This window comes from Ochlerotatus camptorhynchus, unplaced genomic scaffold (assembly GCF_037179485.1).
Source record: "Ochlerotatus camptorhynchus isolate MF236.1 unplaced genomic scaffold, CSIRO-AGI_Acam_v1.1 ptg000432l, whole genome shotgun sequence".
Classification (NCBI taxonomy): domain Eukaryota; kingdom Metazoa; phylum Arthropoda; class Insecta; order Diptera; family Culicidae; genus Ochlerotatus; species Ochlerotatus camptorhynchus.
This window is the reverse complement of record NW_027040918.1, coordinates 2,211,526-2,235,499: the sequence shown is the minus strand read 5'-3', so window position 1 is coordinate 2,235,499 and position 23,974 is coordinate 2,211,526. Positions and strand designations below refer to the sequence as shown.

Below are 23,974 nucleotides of genomic sequence, written 5' to 3'. Positions count from 1 at the left end.
CTGCAAGTTTTAAAGTCCTGTGATCAAAACTCGCGGAAATGGAGTCGAAAGAACAGCTCGTGCGTGATAAAATCTTGCGCAGTCATCACGAGAACAAGGATCTCTCGCATCGTTCCATCGCTAAAACGTTGGGAATCGCGAATTCCACGGTGTCGCGAGTGATTAAGCGGTTCGAGGAACGGTTGACCACCGATCGGAAGCCCAGAAGTGAAGGAAAAAGTATTCCGTACAACACCAAAAATCACAACCGCGTAGTTGGGGCCTTCAACCGAAATCCGAACGCCTCCATTAGGGATGTGGCTAAGAAGCTGCACCTAAGCCGAAGTTTTGTCCAGAAGGCCAAAACTAAGGCTGGGCTTCGAACGTTCAAGGTACAAAAGGCCCCTAATCGCGACGAGAAGCAGAACAAGTCCGCCAAAACCCGTGCCAGGAAGTTGTACCTCAACATGCAGACGAAAGTTGAATGCTGCATCATGGACGACGAAACGTAAGTAAAGGCCAACTTCAAACAGATCCCCGGCAACCTGTTTTTCACGGCCAAGGATAAGTTCAGCGTTCCGGAGCATGTCCGCACACAGAAGATGTCCAAATTTGCGAAAAAATTCCTGGTTTGGCAAGCCATCTGCACGTGCGGGAAGCGGAGTGCACCTTTCGTGACCCAGGACACGATGAACGGACAGGTGTACATAAAAGAGTGCCTCCAGAAGTGGCTGCTTCCTCTCCTGAAGGCCCACAACGTCCCAACAATCTTCTGGCCGGATTTGGCCTCATGCCACTACTCCAAGGACGTGCTGAAGTGGTATGCGGACAATAAGGTCAATTTCGTGCCGAAAATGTTCAACCCTCCCAACACTCCGGAGCTCCGCCCCATCGAGAAGTACTGGGCGATTATGAAGCAGCACCTTCTTAAACGACCTAAGGTAGTGAAGACAGTCGAGGAACTGAAGAGAGTATGGGTTTACATGCAAAAAACGGTTGATTCACAGGTTGTGCAGAATCATATGGCCGGGGTTAAGGCCAAGGTGCGGGCATTTGCGTATGGACTGTAAATAAAATACGAGTAAAATGGTAAAATGAAGTTTAATAGTTATTTCTCAATCCCTGAAAATTTGATGGCAATCGGATGAAAACTCGAATTTTGCGAATCAATTTTGTGTGTGGCAATTTCATCGTGGACACCCTTTATTCCTTTGAAAACCAAAGATGAAATTAATGATGCTCTTGAATCTCTGACTACTTCTATAGTTGAAGCAAGAGCTGCCTCAGTACCAAAATGCGAGGTTATAATAGACGACGATCTTCAGCTCTTGATCCGTCTGAAAAATGTCCGTAGGAGGCAATATCAAAGAACACGAGATCCTGCCATGAAAGTTATCTGGCGGCATTTGCAAAAACAAATTAAAAAGCGATTCGCTGCTCTGAGGAACAAAACTTTTGAAAATAATGTTTCGAAATTAGACCAGAGCTCCAAACCCTTTTGGATACTAACACAATTTTTGAAGAAAAAAAACCTCAAAAGCCAATTCCAGCGCTTAAAGAAGATGGTAAAATTTTGATCACAAATTCGGAGAAACCTCAGAAACTTGCTAAGCAATTCGAGAGTTCCCATAATTTCAGTTTGGGTCTTACTAGTCCTATTGAGAATCAAGTTGCTCGGGATTATCTGAATATTTTTTCTCGGGAAAATATTTTTGATGATTCCTGGGGGACGAAGTAAGATCTATAACTAGAAAATTTTAAAATATGAAAGCTCCAGGTGATGATGGAATTTTTTATATCCTCATCAAAAATCTCCCAGAGAGTACCTTGTCTTTCTTGGTAAAATTATTTAACAGATGTTTTCATTTGGCATACTTTCCTGTAGTTGAAGACACTAAGCGTCAAATAACAGATTTAAAGTGGTAATTGTATACGATAGATGGAGGAGATGTAAGTATAGAGTTAATAGTTTTGTTAGAGTACGGTAGTGTGAAAACTTTATATAGAGAGCAGAAAGCAAGGGGCAAGACAGCTTTTGATCATGAGTAAAATCGGAGTTAATGTTGAGTAACTCTGACCCGCTCTGAGTAATTCGCGTTGATCAACATCAAATAAACAAAGCAATCTGATTTTTGAGTTGCAATATGTCATCATCGGTGGGTTGAAACCGATTGACATATTTTTGTGCAATAATTTCGTACGCAACTGAAAACTGGTGCTGAAGTTCTTGCGGATGAGATACTAGTGATGCTGGACTTGCTGAATTGTATAATTCTGTCCGGTGTTACAGAATTCACGGATTGTAACGATGATTCAAGACGACCACCAGGCTTGGGTTAACGGATACCATCACCGATCGGATGGATATATTTGCAGAAAAAATTGTAGCTGTTTTGAGATTGCGGCTTGTGGCACCGTTTGATTCTCCCAGTATTTAGCATTTTTCTAAATTTCCATGAGTAGCATGATGACATCCACCAACAAGGCTGTCCAGCTATTGAAAATGAAATTGTCTGAAACTAGGAAGGGAAAGTTTAACACTGAGCTCTTCTGGAATTTTCCGGAATTCCTTGTCCTTGCCAACATCGTCAGCTCATAAACTGCTATTCATCGCATCATTTTTCATTTGGCTTTCTCCCTTTGACAAAAAGTAGCACCCACAAGTACTAGGAACATCGGCACGAAGCTTATATGCAGGAGGAACAGAAACGTCATGATGTCATTAAGAAGGTCTTAGATTGTCCCCAACTGCTAAAAATCGAATATCTCCGGGTACAATATGAGCAAGGCCTCGGTGCAATAAATCTATGAGCTTTCATCATCAACACAAATAGAATCTTATTCAGACTGCTTAAGTTGGAAACAATGGTGTTGCGAATATCACTCAGAAAAACTACGACCATGGCCCCTATTACCGATGTCACTTCACGGGGAAGTGACAACTTATCACTCACGTTAAGTGATTACCATTTGATTTACACGGCCATCACTTCACAACAGCAGTCCCCGAGGAGAATCAAAACTCTCTGTCTGAGCGATCACTTCAAGTTCCAGGTGTTCAAAAGGCTACTATCGATGAGATGTTTGTCACTTTCAAACTACTGCCAACCAACAATCCGTCGCGTCCGCCTATGTTGCTAAATCTAACAATTTTTTTAGTTGGAGTATTTTATAAAATTAAAAACACAATTGGGATAATATTTTTTTGAATCTAAGTGTTTGTTTATATAGTACAACAATGCAAACCATATCATACGTATTCTACCATTTCTAGCACAAGATTACACTTCCTTCCAATATCCTTTCGACGGCTTCTCGCCAACTCATTCTTGATGGCTTCCTCGGTCTTGTTCTTCCGATGGTCGCGACTAATTTTGGAACACCACTGATCATTTTTACGATCAAATAGCATTCCTTCCCAATTATTACTTTCTAGATATAAGGAACTTTCTCACCGCATACGTCTTCCTGTCGCATCAATGGTGGTAACCAGCCGTTTGATATAAGATTTCAGTAGATATCGTATGGTTTATACGCTCTGATTATGCATCCAGACAGAAACTAATACACCAGCTGAGGTTCACAAGTCGAGGGTAGATTACTCCGTCATCGCCTATAAAAAAATGCTTTAGCTACGATAAATCCTGTGTTTTCATAAGAATCAAATTCCTGTTCACGATATCTTGACGACTAATGCGGATTGATGTCACATAGCACCGATCAATCTGTTATCAGATATGAGCCATCCTGCACGTGATCTCATACAATTTTATCGGTTACTAAATTTAACCAATGCATGATTTAACTCAAATAAATAAAATCTCGAGTAAGTAGATGACGTCTGTTTCGACTTTTCATTGAAGGTTTGTATATGCTGAACAAAACGAGACTACTTTGATCAGTTTTGAGTAATTATGAGTTGCTCAAATCTACTCGCTGCGAAACTATTTGCTCTGAGTACAGCTGACTTGCCCCTTGGTAGAAAGCGAGCAAAGACAACTTTGAGGAAGGGACGAATCGGGTTGACCATCTCTCTTTCCCAAACTCCCCAGTTGGAGAGGGATGGTGAGCGGTATCCCCTTTGATTTGTGTGGTTGACTTGTAGTTTGCATGAAATTTACGATGGCATACAAAATGTCGTTCAAATATAGATTTTCGTACTCTACCAGCTAATTTTCTCGAAAATTTTCAGGAGAGCTTTTCCAGTTTTCCCGAACATCGCAAACTTTGAAAAATCTTAACTCAATAACCTTTCGCAGAAATTACATTTAATAGTGAAATGTTATGGAAAGTGTCTCAGCAATCCGTCAAAAATATAATCTGAAGAAACGATGAAATTGAAAGAATAAGAGAGGTAATTAAATTGTGCCTATCCTTTCGTATGGAGTTGTTCAACATCAGTGGGCCAAAGATTCTCGTGACCACTTTTCCTTTTTTTTCACATTCAATGAGCCTACGAATTAAAAAACCATTAAACAATTGGAAAGACACATGTTGGATAATTTAAAACTCATGTACTAAGCATGTTATAGCATGTGAACCACTTCCTACTCGTCACAACTGGTAGTCAACAGTCGAAACAACAGCTGTTCTTGTTCGCTACAACGATTCAATGAAAAATTGTTTCTAATCGACCGGTCACGACCACTTGGCTTCAAAGCACGAAGATACCGATTTGTTATCTACAAGGTCGATACGCAGCAAACTTTGCTCACTATCGGTTCACAGACCCATCCTTTGAAATGCGTTAAAGTAGTCGCTATTCCGCGAGTCGCATCAACACTCAAATCCGAAACCAATCCAACTTCGACACTATTGAATAAAGCCCGCCTTCAGCAAGCAAACAAGTGCATAATCCGATCAATCAACCATCGTCCAGTACACATCTCCCCTTGGTGCCGAGTGACTTCAACGACCGATCGGAAAAACGACGAACCCACACTGCGTCCACCGATATGCACTAAGAACCACGTCGCGTGAACCATACACCAAATTAGTTGCAGCAGTTAGGTGCCATTAGCCTATGCTTTCCATGAAACCACGAGGCGGTGGTTTATGCTCACGACGATGATGGGCAGGAGGAGGTTCGGGTCTCGCTCACGCCGATGACTTCGAATCGCCCATGCGGTTACATGATTTAGAAAATGATTTTCGCTATTGTTTTCAGTTGATGAAAAACGCTCGCTCGAAACGGTTTGCAATCGCGGAGATCTCTCATATCTAACTTTGCTGAAAGCCAACGCAGAAGTTTGGCCTCAACAGGAGGAAGCATTATTTGTGAAGCCACAATGAATCACGAAAAGTGAAAAGGGTGCGCACGGTGTGGAAGGAATCGAATTGTGAATTAATTGCAGTGAAGAACACAATCAAGCAGGATACAAGTGGAAATTGATTCCAATTCTATGCAATATGCAGTGATATGAGGAAAAATGGTGTGAAAGGATAATCGCCAGTGAATCACAGTCAGTTTTAGTTGTAAGCAACAGAAAAACAGAAAATCAAACAAACACTGAAGAAAGTTTAAATGTTTTGTGATTTGCTGGATTTCATTTTCACATCCAAGCTGTCCGTCAAATCCAAGGAAGATCAGCATAAACAGAAACAGCTGCACCAGCAGCAGCACGAGGAAGGAAAGGAAGAACAGAACGTATCCCATCACTGTCAGCAGCCAATCACGAATCGTCATGGATTACATCGGATATACAATGAACACTTGTTTAATTCTTTTCATGGTAAGCTGACCGTAGGAATAAATCCGGCGTGCCAAGTGCGAAATCTGGAGAAACCAGCAAAGCAACATGAATGCTCGAAGAAGGGCGATGGTTTGCTTTGGATATGCTAATTGACCAACATGAGCAGTAGCAACAATGGATTGGTTTTTACACACAGACAAAAAAATACGAACTGTGACAAAGATTATGTCCGTTGAAAATGTTGAAATGCTTGTTGGTAAATCTTTCAAAGGGTTATGTTTGCGAAATACCAAACGGTAGTGGTTGACTGTACTGAGTTTCAAGAAGTGTCCAATTTCTCCACTAGCCTAACCTGGTGGTGGAAGTTAACCCTCTACTGACCAAATTATGGTTTTGGTCCTTGAGATAATTTTGATCTAGATCAATTTAGCTTTTCTAGAGCAGTATCTAAAAAAACAATTGCTTATATTTTCTCACGAACGATTGCACGATTTTCAACCAAACTTGGCCAGCTGAAACTAGATTTCAAGAGCAAAGTGTGGTATAAAATAATTTCGTATTGAAATTCAGAGCATTTTTTTAAATGCAAAATCACAATGTGAAGAAGTCAAAAATAAATAGCCGAATAGTCGGAAAGATTTAATTAAACTGTTTTGGTAGAGGCTTCCTGCCAAAACAACAATTCTTCAAGAAATTTAAACATACCCAAATTTTTAGATTTTGCTGAAGTTTTCAGTGCTTCCCTGAAGTAATTGGAGCTACCCTAAAGATCTCTTAACTTTAATAATATTCTTTGAACAGTCCTGAATTTCTCAGAACTTTTTTAAAATTGCCTCACCTTGAAATTCAATGATCTATCCTGAGCTTTCACAATTTTCCGATTTTTTATTAACTTCCTTGAAGCTCATAGAACCTCCTGTAAAATCTTTAAACTTCCCCAATGTTCCCTAAATTTTCAAGAAGTTCTTGGAAAATTTAGGGAACATTGGATCACAAATCTTTCATTCATGGAACTTCCCTGACGACCCGCAAATTTCTCGAAATTTTCGGAATATTGATTTCACGAAACTTCTTGAGAGTTCCTGCAATTAATTAATGGAATTGCTCTGTTGTTCTCTCTGATATTTCACGAAATACTAGGAAAATAATGAAACTGCTTTAAAATCCTTAAACAGCTCAGAACATTGCTAAAGCTTTCAAATCTAAAATTCCCAGAGCTTCTGAAAAGTTCCTTCAATTTTCTTGAAGTTAATTGAACTGCCCTGAGGTTCACTTATCTTTCCTGATGTTCTCGAAACTACCCCCACAGTTCTCACAAGTCTCCTGAAGTTGTTGGTACTACCCTGAAATTAATTGAACTGTCCAAACACCTGTCTGAGATAATCCAGCGTTCCTAAAATACTTGGAACTTCTTGAAGTTTCTCAAAATTCTGCTAACTATCAAAACTAGCCTTCACAGATCGTTTAACGTGTCCGAAAGCGACTGCCCTTACTATATCTGAGCCTCCCTAAAGATCTCTAGATCTAGTTTCTCAGAGCCTTTAACTTTCCAATAAAAAAAGATAGCAATTTGGATGCTTCGGCAAAAATATTTGTCATTGAAAGTTCTTAAAGTCTAGATAGAGCTGGAATTAGGGCGTAACAGCTTTTGTAAACAATAACTTCTATCGATGATTTCTAGGAATTCAAGGCACGTCCACGCAGACCAACCTAACCATCGGATAGAAGAAGTCTTTCCCTACCCGATGAGGATGTTGGTTTGCGTCTGGCAAGCCTAAAATTTCTAGAAATTATCAAGAGAAGTCATTATTTACAAAAGCTGTTAGGCCCTGATTCCAGCTCTATCTAGAAGTGTCTAGAACATCGTTTTTACTAGAAATGAACGTATGAAAAGATATTCATAGAAAACCAATTTAGAGGCCACCCTAACCTGCGTGTTTAAAAAAAAAATCATAACTTATGAACCATAAGAGATGGAAATTTGGTGTCTCCCTCAAAGTTGCTGCAAATTGATTGTTCTGCAACTTTCTAGAACATTGCATTGGTCTATCTCAAACAATAAAAAAAAGTTCGCATTTTCAATTCACCAATTTTATGGACCACCCTAATTTCACTAACATGAAAAGATTGGCCAAAAAATATGGAGAAAATTGACACCATATGCCTAAAACCAACGGTTTTAGCGCAAACATTTTTGTATTCCTAAATACGGCATTGGGACCATTGTGCAGTGTGTTCAAGAAACAAGAGTTTTCACAATTTTTGTGGACTGCTCCTTAAGTTTCTGGAACATCCCTGAAGTTTTCACTACGGGCGGGGTGGATCTGATAGATTCAAGCTCTCTTTAACTACATCGCTACTCTTCTGTTGATGTTCCTGGAGTTGCCCTGGAATTGATAAAATTGCTGAAGCGACTCCGGTGGTGTAGTGGTGAGCGTGATTATCTCTCACCCCAGCAGGCCTTGGTTCAATCCCTGTCGGCGCCGCTGGGATGTTCTGAGGCATAACATCTCTTATCACGCCTTCCTTCGGGAAGTAAAGCCGTTGGTCCTCGGTTCATGAGTTGATGGGTCGATAGGTAGGGTTCAGGTGTGGGAGCTGCCTTCCTGGCACGTCGGTAGCATTGGTGCTCAGCACGGAAAACAAGATCGACGGAAAAAAAAAACAAACCAAAGGAAAAAAAAAATACACATTTCTTTATGACCAAGTTTTCAATGTTTCTGTCGTCGTGACAGCCTTTACAAACCGACGACATCCCTCAGCTTACCCAAGTGGCTGTCTCGAAAAGGCTGTCACGAGACATTATAATCAATTGATATACGGCAGTGGAGTATGGAAGAAACCCAGAAGAATGATCCCGAACAGACATGTCGGATCAATGTAAGGTCAAATTATGATCGACGTCGGCCGAATATCGGTTCAATGTCGGGTCAATTCTGTGTTTATGTCGGGGCAATGTCGGGCCAACATCGGGTTGGGGTTTGGTAGAAGTCAGGTTGGTGTCGGGTAGGCTTATATTTTTCGCTGGAATGTCGGAATGTCTGATCTGCTCATGACTGAGTGAATTGCAATCTTTACTTTTCTCAAATTCGTGAATTTTTCCCTGGAAAATCCTGAAAAACCTGGAAAAACATGAGGCAAATTTACTCATTGCTGAGTTCCTGCACTTTATTTCTTATTTCTGAGATAACTAAACTCAAATTTGGGTCGATCTCATTCGCCGTGATATCACTTTGAAAGATATCGGCGCCGGTGGTTAGCGTGATTACCTCTCACCCCAGCAGGCCTGGGTCCAATCTCAGTCGGCGCCACCGGCATGTTCTAAGGCATAACATTTCTGATCACGCCTTCCTTCGGAAGGGAAGTAAAGCCGTTGGTCCCCGGTTGAGTTGATGGGTCGATAGGTAGGGTCCAGGTGTGGGAGCTGCCTCCCTGGCGTCGGAAACATTGGTGCTCAGCACGGAAAACAGGATCGACGGAAAAAAAAGACAAAATTGCTCTAAAGATTTCTAAACTTCCCGACCTCTTCTACATTTCCGTGGATTTATTTGAACTTCTATGAAATTTCTGACATTTTTATTAATGTGACTTTTTTTTTAATTTTTGAAACTTTTTAGAACTTCTTACTATTTTTATTAATTGAATTGGAACTGTCCTTAAGAACTTGTAATTCATTAGAAATTCTCGGAAATTTTCCTGATAATCATAAGGTTCTGGAAATTTTCCTGAATGGAACTGCCATGAAGCCATCTTTGACCTTCACTAAAGTTCTAGAAGATTTCCTGAAATCTTTGGAACTACCCTGAAGTTTTCGGAAGTTCCTTTACGTTCTTGGTTTTTTTTAATGAAATCATCAAAACATCTATAAATGTCCGCCATCTTTCTGATGTTAATGGAACTAACATACAGTTGTAAAAATTTTCGAAAAGTTCTTGGAACTTCATTAAAGTTCCTGATTTTTTTCTGCCGGAAGGAGAAAAAAACCGTAGAACTCTAGGATCAATTTCGAGGATTGGCCATTTTTAAAGATGTTCTAGGTCTTGCGGAGGACGGTCCCATGGCCTTCTAGGAACATATTTATGTCACGATCGCAAATTAATGTATATATGACAGTTCCAAGTGTTTTCGAAAAAACCGTAGAGCTCTAGGATCAGTTCCATACATTGACCACTTTTACGGATTTTTCGGATCTTCCGGAGGACGGTCCGATGGCCATCTGGGTCCATGTTTATGTCACGATCCCAAAGTCATTCTAATATCACAGTTCCTAACGTTTTCGATTAAACCACGGAGCTTTAGGATCAGTTTCGTGAATTTTCCACTTTTTCGGATGTTCCGGATCTTCCCTAGGACAGTCCCATGGATATCCAGGTTCATGTTTATGTCACAACCCCAAATTCTTTCTATCATCACAGTTCCTAATGTTTAAAAAAAACGTGGAGCTCTACACACCAAAAAATTCTGAATTTTACTGGCGATGTAAACATCCATGCATACAAACATTCATACATGTAAACTTCCTTTTCACGTAAACTAAAGGGTGATACGGTCAAAATTTGGTCAATATCAACTTGACGTATTTCTTTCAATTTTGCATTTAAAAAACCTGAACACCCCTCATTTTGAAGGTGTGTGTGTGTAGAATGTTGCTCCTATTTTGATTTTGGAATTCACTCTTCAGTTGTCAAAATGCCGTCCAAGCAAGAAGAGCAGCGTATCAAAATTTTGCTCGCACATCGCGAAAATCCGAGCTACTCGCACGCAAAGTTGGCAAAATCGCTAAAAGTTGCCAAATCAACCGTTACAAATGTAATTAAAGTGTTTGGGTAACGTTTGTCGACAGCCAGGAAGTCTGGATCGGGGGGAAATCGAAAACCGGAAGCCGCTGAGACGACAAAGAGAGTTGCCGGTAGTTTCAAGCGAAACCCTAACCTCTCTCTCCGAGATGCCGCAAATAAGCTGGGTGTATCGTCTACAACCGTGCATCGAGCCAAAAAACGAGCCGGACTATCGACTTACAAGAAGGTAGTGACTCCAAATCGCGATGATAAACAAAATACGACGGCCAAAGCGCGATCCCGGAGGCTGTACACGACGATGCTGACGAAGTTTGACTGCGTGGTAATGGACGACGAAACCTACGTCAAAGCCGACTACAAGCAGCTTCCGGGACAGGAGTTTTATACGGCAAAAGGAAGGGGAAAGGTAGCAGATGTTTTCAAGCACATGAAACTGTCAAAGTTCGCAAAGAAATATCTGGTTTGGCAAGCCATCTGTACCTGTGGCTTGAAAAGCAGCATTTTCATAGCTTCCGGGACTGTCAACCAACCAAATTTACGTGAAAGAGTGTTTGAATAAACGTCTGCTGCCTTTCCTGAAGAAACACGGTTGTTCCGTACTGTTTTGGTCGGATTTGGCATCTTGCCATTACGGTAAAAAGGCCATGGAGTGGTACGCCGCCAACAACGTGCAGGTGGTTCCCAAGGACAAGAACCCTCCCAACACGCCAGAGCTCCGCCCAATTGAGAAATACTGGGCTATTGTCAAGCGGAACCTAAAGAAGACCAAAAAAACTGCTAAGGGCGAGCAGCAGTTCAAGGCAAACTGGCTTTCTGCGGCGAAGAAGGTGGACAAGGTGGCTGTACAAAATCTGATGGCAGGGGTCAAGCGTAAGGCCCGGCAATTCGGATTTGGAAAAGCGGAAGCCTAACTGAATATTTTTCCTGAATTTTATACTAATTGAACTTGAAAAAGAAATTTAATTTGATTTTTTAAATAAACGATTTCACCGATTTACACGCGTTTTCCCTTGACCAAATTTTGACCGTATCACCCTTTAGCAGCTTGCAAGAAATGTTGCAAACAAAAGAGGACAGTTGCATACAATATATGGAATATTGCACGACATGTCTCATAAATTTACACGATCTATAATCTAAACTTGTATGTTATATGACGCTCCATTTATGTGCATCAAAGTAACGTAAATTTACACTACTTTTTTTTAGCTGTGTAGGATCAGGATCGTGGATTTACCACTTTTACGGATGTTCCGGATCTTCCCCTGGACGGTCCGATGGCCATCTGGCTCCATGACCCAAATTCATTCTTGTATCACAGATCAGATCCTAATATTAAAAAAAACACTGAGCTCTAGGATCAGTTTCATGGATTGTCCACTTTTACGGATGTTCCGGATCTCCCGGAGGACGGTCCCATGGCCATCCAGGTACATGTTTATGCCACGATCCCAAATATTTTTTTATATCACATTTCCTAATGTTTTCAAAAAAACCGCAGAGCTCTAGGATCACGTTCATGGATTGACCACTTTTACGGATGTTCCGGATTTTTCGAGGACTGTTCCGTTGTCTCCATGATTTATATATAGGAACCATGACTTTATTCTGGCCTGGTCAACACCGGTCAGAAAGGGATGCAAACGCCAGATGCTCAGTCGTTGCTGAAATTGACTTCCCTTTGGTCGTTAACATCGCTTGAATTATTCATCCTACTTCGTCTGCTCTTCGAGATTTCCTTGTTATAAATTTTGCTTTTATTCACTATGAGGATCCAACTTTTAAGTTGAATTTGTTCTCATTTAAAACCGATTATTGCTTTTATAATGATAGAACAACTTTATAGAGTATTTTATCAAGGTATTAATAAACAATTGCTAATGAAGTTTATGGTTGATTTGCAGAACAGTTTTATGGATGGATTGAGTGCTGCTTTAAATCTATTATTAAAAAAAGAAAGATTTTGACTTTCTCGACAGAATATAAAGGGTTTTTAAACAGCCTTAAGCTGAATTATTAACCATGAATGTTTTACACTTTGAAATACTGTATTTAAACTAAATGGATTGTTTAACGGCGCCGGTGGTGTAGTGGTATGCGTGATTACCTCTCACCCCAGCAGGCCTGGGTTCAATCCCAGTCGGCGCCGCCGGGATGTTCTGAGGCATAAATAACATCTCTGATCACGCCTTCCTTCGGATGGGAAGTAAAGCCGTTGGTCCCCGGTTCATGAGTTGATGGGTCGATAGGTAGGGTCCAGGTGTGGGAGCTGCCTTCCTGGCACGTCGGTAGCATTGGGGCTCAGCACGGAAAACAAGATCGATGGAAAAAACAAACCAAAGGAAAAAAATAATGGATTGTTCATTTCCGTTATCAAACCATCATAAATCAGAGTGGATGCTAAGTAGTTTTTGAATTGTTATTTGGCATCTCTTATGTTTACGGAACTGCTCTGAGGTTCTCTGTTCTTTTCTGAAATTCTCAAAACTTCTCTAAAGTTCTCATGAAGCTTGTTGAATGTAATAGAACTGTACTAAAGCTGTTAAAACTTCAGTGAATTTCTGAACTGGAACTGACCACCCCCTGAAATTCCTCCAATTTTCGGAGCTTACTCCCGCATTTCGCCAATGTTCATAGAAATTCCTGAAGTTCGTGGATGTCCTCTTAAGCTCCATAGATTTCTATGAAATTCTCGAAATTTTTTTGAAGACCACTGTCCTTCTATGAAGTTTCCGAAATTTCTGGAACTTTTGTGCTCCCGCAATTTTCATGGAATTAGAACGAAATAATTAATATAGTTCTATGATTGTCACTGAATTTTCTGAAGTTCATGAAACATCTCTTAAATTATCGACACTAATTAAAAACTTCTTCAATACTTCAACTTTCCTGGTGTTCTGAAAACTGCCTAAACGATTATTGAATTTCTTTTAAGTTCTCTAGACTGCCCTGAATTTATCAGTATTTTTTTTAAGAACCCGCAAACATTACTGAAACTGATTGATTTCCCTTGAAGTTTCGACAATTTTCGTTAAGTGTCATAACCATTACAAACGCTTGATAATTTTTCCTAAACTTATCTATGCTTATCCAAGTTGTCTAAATTTGTTTAATAATCCGCCAAATTTTCTGATATAAAGTTTGAGGGCTTGCGACAGGTGTGTTGCAGGGATAGATTGAAGGGTTTTACGGCTCTTTCAGTATTTTAAGTGATTCAACTCTCCGACGTTTCGGTGATATGCTATATTTCACCATTTTCAAGGATTTCTACAATTATACATGAAGAGGATTTAGAAAATTGCATAGGATTGTGTTGGTTGTGTGGCTTACAGAGGCTACCTGTTTTTGTTAAGTTTATGCGTGATTATTAATGGCGTCCATCTACGGCTACAATACAAATTCGGTTAGATTTAATTCTTGTTGTACTCTACTCTACACCCAACATACTAAGCGCGGTTTTCACAACTCTGTGTTTTCCTGTTTCGTTAGGTTATTTTTTCGGTTTGTTTTAAAAACACTACCTGAGCAACTGTTCTGGGATAAAGTTTTACGGTAGGATTGGAAACTCGTGTGGCAATTGTGCTGCTTCTCACTTTCTGTTTGTGTGTATTTCTGAGATGTTTTATCTGTATAGTGTGTTATTGAGTTGTGGTTTGTCTGCTATTGATTGTGTTAATATTTGTATTGTTTTTGAGAGCATGTAGAATCCCCGCATATACTACGTTCAAACTTTCTGTGTATGTGCGTTTGTTTATACTGTTTTGACTATTGGGAAAGTGATACATTTCTAATAGTGGTAATGCGTATTCTTTGTCGTGTCTATCTATAATTGTCACTTTCCCTAGATCAAAACGGTGGTTGTTCTCGATGCTGAGCTGCAAGAGTGCTGTTTTCTCGGCTAGAGGCGTGAAACCTGGGTCTTGAAGATTGGTGTTGTTTATGTCCGTACATTCTGGTGTCGAGTTTGATTTTCGTCATCCCAATATAGCATGCAGGACAGTCTTTGCATGGTATCTGGTATATGACGTTTGTTTGGTTTACAGGAGGGACTGGGTCCTTAGTCTTGCTGAATATATCGTTGACGGTGTGAGTATTTCGATTCGACAGACGTATGTTTTGATATTCCTGCCTTTCGATTCTGCTGGAAAGATGAGGTACGTGGACCAGAGTTGAAGCAATATAACGTTTTTGCTGCACTTAAAAGACTGATAGAGCCGTAAAACCCTTTAATCTTTTCTGATATATATATATTCATATTTCTCTGACGCTTCTGACGTTTTCAGATCAATCATAGAATTCTTGGAATAGCCCATAATTCCACGGAACTCCTTGTAAGTCGCTGCAAACTTGCTTAAAATAAAGGGATTATTCTGAAGCTATCTGATCGTCCTCGAAGCACTCGGAACTTCGCTGAATATCATGAAACTATCTAAAAATATCCAAATTTATTAGAAGTTCTCTGGATTTTTTTCAAGATCAACTTAGCTAAATTTTTCATTTATTTTAAGTTCTTGAAATCTCTATAATATAACACCCTTAAAATACCCTTACGTTTTCCGGATGTTCATATAATTTTTATCACGTTCCAAAAATTCTCTCGGAGCTTTGCTGAAGTTTCCGGAAATTCCCTGAGTTTTTCGAAACTTCTTTAAGGTTTCTACGATTTCCTTGAAATAATTTGAACTGCTCTTTGATTATCTGATCTGTCTTGATGTTCTCGAAGCTTCCCTAAAGCTTTCAATTCTATTGAAGATCTCCCTGGACTTCTGAAGTTTTCATAAATTTTCTGAAGGTCTCCGTACTTCCCTGAAATTCTCGGAGCATCTTGAGGGTTTGCGATTTTTTTTTCAGCACATCATGGAACTATCCTGAATTTTTCAAAATTTAAGATAATAGATCTTTAAACTGCTCCGAAAGTCTGGACTAAAGTTACGGGAACTGCTCTTAAGATCTAAAATTCCCCAAGGATTTCTAAATCTAGCTTTTCTGAGGTGCTTAGAACTTCTTAAAAATTTGCACAGTATCCCTCAAGTTTTCTATATTTCTCAAGTTCGTTTGACACAAGTGATGTTCTCTGAAATTCTAGGAACTTCATAAAAGTTCCTGAAAATTTTCGGTTCTTAAAGCATCCAGTAAGTTCCCCATGTTTTCAGCGTGTTAACTTCCCTTATGTTCTCGCAGTTTGTTTATGGAGCTTCACTGAAATTCTCAGCATTTCCTTTAATTCCTCAGAACAGCTCAAAAGATCCTACAATTGTTGTAAAGTTAATGGGACTGCAATGAAGCTCTCTATTTTTCCTTGATTTGTTTTCCGTCGATCTTGTTTTCCGTGCTGAGCACCAATGCTACAGACGCCAGGGAGGCAGCTCCCACACCTGGACCTTACTTATCTGGACCCTGGGACCAACGGCTGTGCTTCCCTTCCGAAGGAAGGTGTGATCGGAGCTCTTATGCCTCAGAACATCCCAGCGGCGCCGACTGGGATTGAACCCAGGCCTGCTGGGGTGAGAGGCAATCACGCTTACCACTACACCACCACTTTCATAAAGTTAATTGCAGACTTTAAATAAATCATTTATTTTTCTATTAATTATGGCACTTTGAAAATTGGAATTTGAAACATGGAATACGAAACTTCAAGACATTGAATATTTTTAGATATTGGATCATATAATTTTATTTAGAAAAATGAGTAGACACCCTGTAGATAGAGAAACTCGATGAAACGTCACAAAGCAAAGAATGATCAATCTTGAAATAAATTCACGCTAACAAAGTGGAAAATAGTGACTGATTACATGAAAAAGTAATACTATTATTTATCTTTATTAGGGAGGCTTTCAGCCTTGGGCTGGTTCGCCTCCAAACAAGAAAAAGTGACTTTAGTGACTGGTTTCAAAAAAATGACCAAGTCACTAAAAAGTGACTCGCTACCAGCCCTGCCGTTATAGCTAATCGTTAATTCGTCAGTGAGCATGCATAAGGGCGTAAACGCGATGATCGATTCTCTTCGTCGATTTTCTCTTTTTTTAATAACTCGCAAGAATTAACGTTGCTCGATGCGTTTGCTGTTACTTTTGATAGCCAATACAACCTGTGACAACTTTGCATTGAACAAATTCTAGAAATTTGTTTCGCTTAGCTGTAGCAATGCAAAGAGAAAATCGATGAAGAGAATCGATCATCGCGTATACGCCCTTATGCATGCTCATAGTCGAATTGTGATACTCTGGAAGCGAAATTGACAGGATGTATGTGTCATACACAAAGTTTAACTCCTCTCATGCATCTTCTTCTTCTTCTTCTTATTCGCATTTCAAGCTTATTGTTTAGTGCTTATTAGCTTATTGCGTGCTCTCAACTTAGTGTTCTAAATGCACTTCCTCAGTTATTAATTGAGAGCTTTCGATGCCAATTACCAATGCATGAATTTGTATATTGTGTAACAAGCGAGAAAATTTCCAATCCGAAAGATTCCCTCGATCGAACCCGCAGCCTCCGGCTTGATCATACCGTGCCTTTACTGACTAGGCTGTGAGGCCCTTCATGCATCTTGCAAATACAAAATATCGTTATAATATCTCATAGTTTCATAATTCCGAATAATAACATTTTAGTTGTAATGAGCAATTGCAAGCCTGGTTGTAAAATAACTAATATATTAGGTAATCGTTACAGGAAAATGTTGATTATTATTTTATCTAACGATCAATTCTGCATAGAGCTGGAATTAGGGCCTAACAGCTTTAGTAAACAATGACTTTTCTCGATGATTTCTAGGAATTCAAGGCGCGCCAACGCAAACCAACACAGGCATCGGGTAGGGAAAGACTTCCCATACCTGATGGTGATATTGATTTGCTTGGGCGACCCTTGAGTTTCTAGAAATCATCGAGAGAATTAATTGTTTACAAAAGCTGTTACGCCCTAATTCCAGCTCTATCTAGAATTGCAATACATCTATCAACCATGTAAAATTTACTTGGTCCTGGAATTATTGTCTATGGATATAACGCCTAACAGTATGCAACGTTTCAAATCAAAAAGCTGATGCGTACATTTTGCTTCAATTATTGGCCTGTTCAATACAATCAAAATAACTGATACAGTATTCACAATATACCGAAAAGTTATGTTTAATCAACTAACAGAATCACTGAATGATTATTCTCGTTGAAAAAAAAAATATTAAAAATGCATTTAGCCATGTTTGACGGTCGTGCAATAATAGAATTTCAAAGCAAATGGTGCATGCAGTACACTTGGGCTCTGCGGCACATTCAACAGTTATATTATACGGAATTTGTAATGTTTTTTTGAAAAAATACACAACAAATTTTTTAAAAATATCATCAATTTTGTAGTGCTTTGTAAATTCCCGTATCGCTTATTCAAACACAATAAAGAAATGAAAATAAGATTACGCTAACAGCGATTAATTCATATGTGCCTTCCTATGCGCACTTCCATGTCAGGCCTAATTGTAACCGACTTCGTGAGACATGCGCAAGGAACACCAGAAGACACGCACTTTGAAAATTCTGATTCATCTCAAGGTGCTCTATTCTATTCTGAGTAGGTTCTTAAACACGCACCAAACCGAATGTAAACGAATAATAGGTATTGCTTCAAATTCCCATTACTCCTAAATCAATTAATTAAAAACGTAATGAACGAGATGATAAAAAGTCCAAACCATTTGGCCTAAGCAGCTAGCCATTAGTGAGCATGACAGGCTGCTTACCTGAACGGTGTCAAGTACAGCATTTCTAGCTTCCGTTCCACCACCCACTAGTCGACAAGCCGGGGCCACGAAAGCATCTTGCGTGAGAACCAACCAAAACCCACTGCGGCTATGAATGGCTTCGGAAAGGTGATATAAATCGGCTGACGAAGACGACGACGACGACGACGACGACGTCGGTGCCCCTGACACTGCACACTGGCTGCCGTTGGTTGACTTGGGTGCGAAACCAAAGCATGTCTACTTAATTTCTGTTGTTGTGACTTCAGTGTGTGCTACAACACGCTAAATATCTACTCCCAAAATGCACTCAGCTAGAACTAAGTCCGCGTCAAAGCGCAGCTTAATTGAGCGACTCTTTTGAATATGATTATATCAAACTGCGGCCAAGGGCAAACCGCCGAGTGACCGATGCGTATGCAACATGCACATCACACATTCCAACACAGCAATTAATTGCACTTCTTCTCTTCGCGTCAAATACAGATTTCCGTTACCGGCAGCCACTGCCAGTACTACAGCAACCGTGATATCATTCTGACGCCACACCAGCTCAAGACCTATCCGGGCAAGATTTTGTACTACCGACCCCACGAGCTGCCGACCGGTCCGGGGGTTTTGGACAATGTCGTTCCTGCACAGCAGGGAGCCGGTCCCGCCGCCGCCGTCGCCACCAGTACCGCCGTTCCCTGGGAGGAGGTGCTGAAGGAAACCGTCTTCCTTGCGCTGAATGATAACAAAACGAGGTGAGTGCCTAGCTGGTGTAGATTTGGTAATTTTGTTTAAACGAGCAATACTCAACTAACTAACGGTTGAGTGCCTTCCGTCTCTCCATTCGATCATGTATGCAAATGACCATTGCGGTTCTCCTCCCAGTTATTCCGCATACGCCAACGAAAACAAACATTGCAAAACAGACAACTAAACAATATGACTGCCCAACCAGCAGAACGAATCAAACGAGCGAAATGATATAACTTTCCACACTCGCTTTCGTTTTACACCTCGCCTCGAGTTGTATAATATTTTAATTAGAACTTCAGTCCATTAAAATCAATGGCTCGGAACGGCGACGGTGGTCGGTTCTGTTCCTGAAACACTCCATCTCTTGACCGAACGAAAGCGAATGGAGTTCAGAGATGGAATTATCTATTTCAGAAATAAGCTAAATCTCCATTCTCTCACCCCTCCTCACAGCGCCAAATCAGCCGATGGCAGTACGACCACCAAGCAGCCACTGTACATTGCGCGGCAACAGAAGGCCATCTACGGGGCGCCCTACATCGGTTTCGTAGACTTGAGCGTGCCACGGTTCGGAGACATTGTGGAACTAGCACACGGCAGGTTGGAGCAGGACAACGACGAATCCTACTTCTTTGTGCAGGATGATCCCAACAGGCCAACCAGCAGTGTAGGACGCAACGTGAGTGCCTATTGGAAGGTTGAACGAATTCGACATCGGGACGAGCTGCGAGGACATCGGTATGAGTTGAAGTTTACGGTTGCACCAATGCGGGACTTGCAACTGGATGAAAACGCGATCGTCAATAGGAGTTTCATCGTTCGGGACGAGGATTATCCGAGATACTTTGGAATGCCTTCACCGAATGCTATTCCGATGATGAAGAAGAACGATCAATTTGTTGAAAGGGCGGTCTTTGATCCACTGTTTCCTCCGTATCACCCATCGTTCACCAGCAACCGATACTTTCGTCCGACGCAAGCGACCATAACTTTGGGAGAATATTTGCTTCAATCACTCTTGTCTGGAGGAGAAACTACGATCAAAGCTCAGAAAAGCTATGCCCCAAATGCATACCGGTTTGGATCTGCCTTCAATAGGGTCAAGTTTCCAGATGCGTTCACCACTTCCAGCCAAGCGGTGCCCAAGTACTATCACCATATCCACTTCCAGAGGCCGTCAATTGCTCCGTTAGCTCCGACAGCTCCTCCAATGCCACCATACATTAGGGAAGTTCATTCAGCTTCCAGCAACGTTCAGCAAGATTACACCAAACTGGTAGATTTCCGTGGAGGAAACGAACATACGGAAACCACACCGAATGTAGAGAACAAACCTATTGCCCAACAGCCCCAACAAATTCAGCAAAGCCATAGATACCCGCCCTCTATTCTGCCTATCCAACCGACTCACATTCACCACCATCATCATCAGCAACCGTTACAACAACAGCAGCAGCAACAACAACAACAACAACAACAGCAACAACCACAACAGCCCCAACTTCTAAATCAACCACTCAACAACAACCCACCACCCCTACAGCCCCTCCCGCAGAATCTTGTCCAATCGATCCCAGTTTTCAATCCACAAGGCCAAGTTATGTTGAACCATATCCCAATCGCTCCTAACCACATGTACCAGGTTTCGCAAGGGCCCGTTGCCTTCCCAGTACACTTCCAACTGGTGCCTTCGCAAGGTCAGATCTACGCTCCCCAACAGGGCGGACTAAACGCCATTCCAATTCGCTTCATGCAACAGGCACCGGTCCACATCTACCCGGTCAATCCCTTCCTGGCAACCCAAAATCATCCAGACTACATCACCACCAAGCATCCTAACCATACCCAACACTATCCTCACCACCCGAACAGCATCCCCACCACGCTCAAATTCTCCAGCTTCAAGTACACTCCGCAACCTTCAACCAGTCCGCTCGCAAGCCCAACCAGTCCAAACTACCGTTACGGATCGCTACCGACGATCCATGCCTCGCCTGCAGGTCTACGTGAGAAGTTCACCGCCCCTGGTTTCCGACCCGTATCCAGCAGTACCGTCTCACCATACAACAAACAGGAACCCGAAACTGCCGGAAGCTCCCCCATTGATTCTTCTTCATCGCCCAAGTTCCAATCTTTTGGAATAGAGAATGCAGTGACTCCGAAAACCACGGCTGCCATCCCGATAGCCACGGCCGCTGAACAAAACTTTACTCCATCAATCGGTCATACCTCGTCGGTTCACAGTGGATTCTTCAGTAACTTCCTGGACGAGAAAGGAGCCGTGAGCCAAAGTGGCAAGCTCTACTCCGAACCCGACCCACTGTACCACAAGAACATCGGAACGACACCCATCTCCTTCACTACTCCATACCCATCGGTATCCTCATCGGGAGCCTTCACTTACACGGCAGGACCCAACTTCACTCCCAAGTTCACCTTGCATCCATCCTACAAAGGAATCCCCTCGCCAACGATCGTACCTCCCCAAATCGAAACTCCGATCTCGTCTACTCTGAAGAGTTATCACTATTTGGCCCATCACGATAGCTTCGATTTCGTTCCATCCAGGGTCGTAGAGCTTGCCCACGTCAAGAAAATCCCCAAGAAGTCAGGATCTAAACGTAAAAATCACGGAAATCATGGAAACCACCATCACGTAACCGTGACCAGTCATAAACCGCTCAAGTTCAGTGAAGCGCCAGACTACGCTACCCGTCGGCCAGAATCTCAGCTAAGCGTTCAGCTGCCTCCACCGGAGAAAGACTTCACTTACTACGGAACGGCCAAACAGAACCACAAAGTTCAGAAACCCAAGAACTACGTCACCCAGCCATACACCAGTTCGACAACTCCCTTCCCAACATCCCTAACCACTCCGGCTTCCTCGACTACTGCTAGCACAACCCCGATCCCAGCAACCACAACCGCTAGTGGATCCACCACGGCCACTACGGAGAAACCCTTCACCCAATTCCAACCTTTCTTCAAGAACAAGAACGAGAAATCTGACGACATAATTACCACCATGCGACCGCGCTTGGTCATCAAAACCATCTACAAACAATTCCCAAGCTCATCTGCCGCAAACTCGGCCAGCGCAGGTTCCACAGAAAAACCCGTCCTCAAATGGATCCCAAAACGTCCACGCAACAAAAGCAATACCAGCGCTGAACCGTCCTCCTCTTCCTCAAGTTCAATCTCATCCTCGGCTAGCATCGAACAGGTTTCCGCTTCCTCCGAACACTCAACCGTCGAACCCATATATGCCAATAAGTCTCAAGCCCCCTCAATAACAGCAACGGCACGCTCAAGTCTCGAGAACCAAATGAACCGACTCCGGGCATCCCGTGGCCGCTCTCGTTACACTCACCGCCGCGTCACCACTCCAGGAACTCCATCCGCTTCGCAACACCCCATCGCAAAGGTCCATCGAGTGCGGACGAGCAGCAGCACTACAACATCGACCTCTACCATAAAACCCATCTCCGGGGTCACTTCGTCCGCATTTGACAGCAACCGACTGGACAATCGCCCTCCTACCGAGTCCGAAGATCGGCAACCCGAGGAAAGCGCCGTCGCTCCGATCAGTCTCAAGAACATGAGCAACGAGAAATCCAAACGGGATACAGCCACGGAAGAAAATGAAATCCTCGTTGCCGAGCCACTCATCTCCAAGCTGTCCATCGCCAAAGATACCAGCTACGAGATGATCAAAGCCGAAATCAAACCCGTCGAAACGAATTCCACCAACATCCTGCTGTTCGAAGCCAGTGATGCCAGCATCGGTCCGACGGGATCCTCTGCACCGACCTTCAACGAACTGACCATGTCGATCATCAACCACGCACGGGCGATCGCCAACCAAACGGCCAAACCGGAAGACCTGCACGACAAAACGCTCCAGTCGAACGAAATCAGTCACAAGGACGACGGGCAGACCACGGTTTCGATGATGAGTTCGACGACAGTGATGTCAAGCACGAGCGAACCATCGGCCGAGAGCACGATCCACGAGCAGACGGCAACGACCTACAACGAATCGGAAACCGATACAACCGGAAGCAGTAGGAGCGAAACGACTGTTAGTGTAGACCATTAGAAAGTGCGGGGGGTGCGAGTGCGTGTGATGTAGAAAGCGAGAACGAGCGATATTAAGGTAGAGTTTAAGCAAGTGACACCAAATAAGTTCTGATAAGTAATTTATAAATATTTATATTTAAAATGCCTACAAGAAAGAGAAGACTAGTGAGAAGTGAGCGATAGCCAGAAAACAAAGAACTGAGAGAACCGCTGGAAAAACAAAACCGATTTAGATGCGATACGATTGCAATAATACGCGAAACTGAACAGCGACTAGAGCTTGACGGAGAAGTATATGCATTATTGAACAACGAAAAGCCAAGCCTATACACATTGAGCTGCTGAAACACACTGGAAAGAAAATTAGTTATTTTGTTTGTGTCAAAATAAAACAATAATTTATGATTTCTACCGGGGCGGTGTAGATTTGCTGCGATGACACATCCTTTTTTTTCGAATACGGGGAAATTGGGAATGGGAAAATGACAACCGTAGACGGGGAAATATTCAAAAGATTCTACATAACTAGTGCAAACTAAAGGGTGTTCACGATGAAAATACGTCACACAAAAGTCAGCCTTTCAACCGATTAAAGGTAGGTATATCTCGATTTTAAACACACAAAATCAAATTTTGATATCAACATCAAACTGAGATCGTAATTTGATTTCAGTTTACGCAATTGACAAATTTAATAGCAAATTTTGTTTTCATTTTGCTATACATATGCTCTTCAAAAATATGTTGTCACCTGACTATTCATTCCGAATTAGACTTCCAATAAAGATAGACTTGTTACAACCACTCATGATCATTTCATTCCGGAAGTACCGGACATAACAATTGGCGACGAGGATTCAAGAACCAGAAGCATTGGCAGATCTACTGGAAGCAATTCTCCAGATGGCTGCGCTCCTACAAAAGCTAGCGGAGCC

The 23,974-nt window shown here is 41.9% G+C and overlaps 2 protein-coding genes across 3 annotated transcripts in view; one reads left to right on the top strand and one right to left on the bottom strand.

The window, feature by feature from the left end:
* Cbp80 (Nuclear cap-binding protein subunit 1) overlaps nt 1-23,974 on the bottom strand; it is a 72,592-nt gene that overhangs the window by 38,882 nt on the left and 9,736 nt on the right. The gene's annotated exons all lie outside the window — the stretch shown is intronic.
* On the top strand, nt 4,794-23,390 carry LOC135711352 (uncharacterized). The gene is made up of 3 exons (XM_065234150.1): nt 4,794-5,711; nt 18,702-18,961; nt 19,413-23,390. The coding sequence occupies exons 1-3, from the start codon at nt 5,664-5,666 to the stop codon at nt 23,056-23,058; spliced, it is 3,954 nt and encodes a 1,317-aa protein (XP_065090222.1). The 5' UTR covers nt 4,794-5,663; the 3' UTR covers nt 23,059-23,390.

Coding starts and splice junctions, on each gene's coding strand:
- LOC135711352 (XM_065234150.1), top strand. CDS start 5,664: ATGGATTACATCGGATATACAATGAACACTTGTTTAATTCTTTTCATG. Junction 5,712..18,701: donor CTTGTTTAATTCTTTTCATG/GTAAGCTGACCG, acceptor CGTCAAATACAG/ATTTCCGTTACCGGCAGCCA. Junction 18,962..19,412: donor CTGAATGATAACAAAACGAG/GTGAGTGCCTAG, acceptor CCCTCCTCACAG/CGCCAAATCAGCCGATGGCA.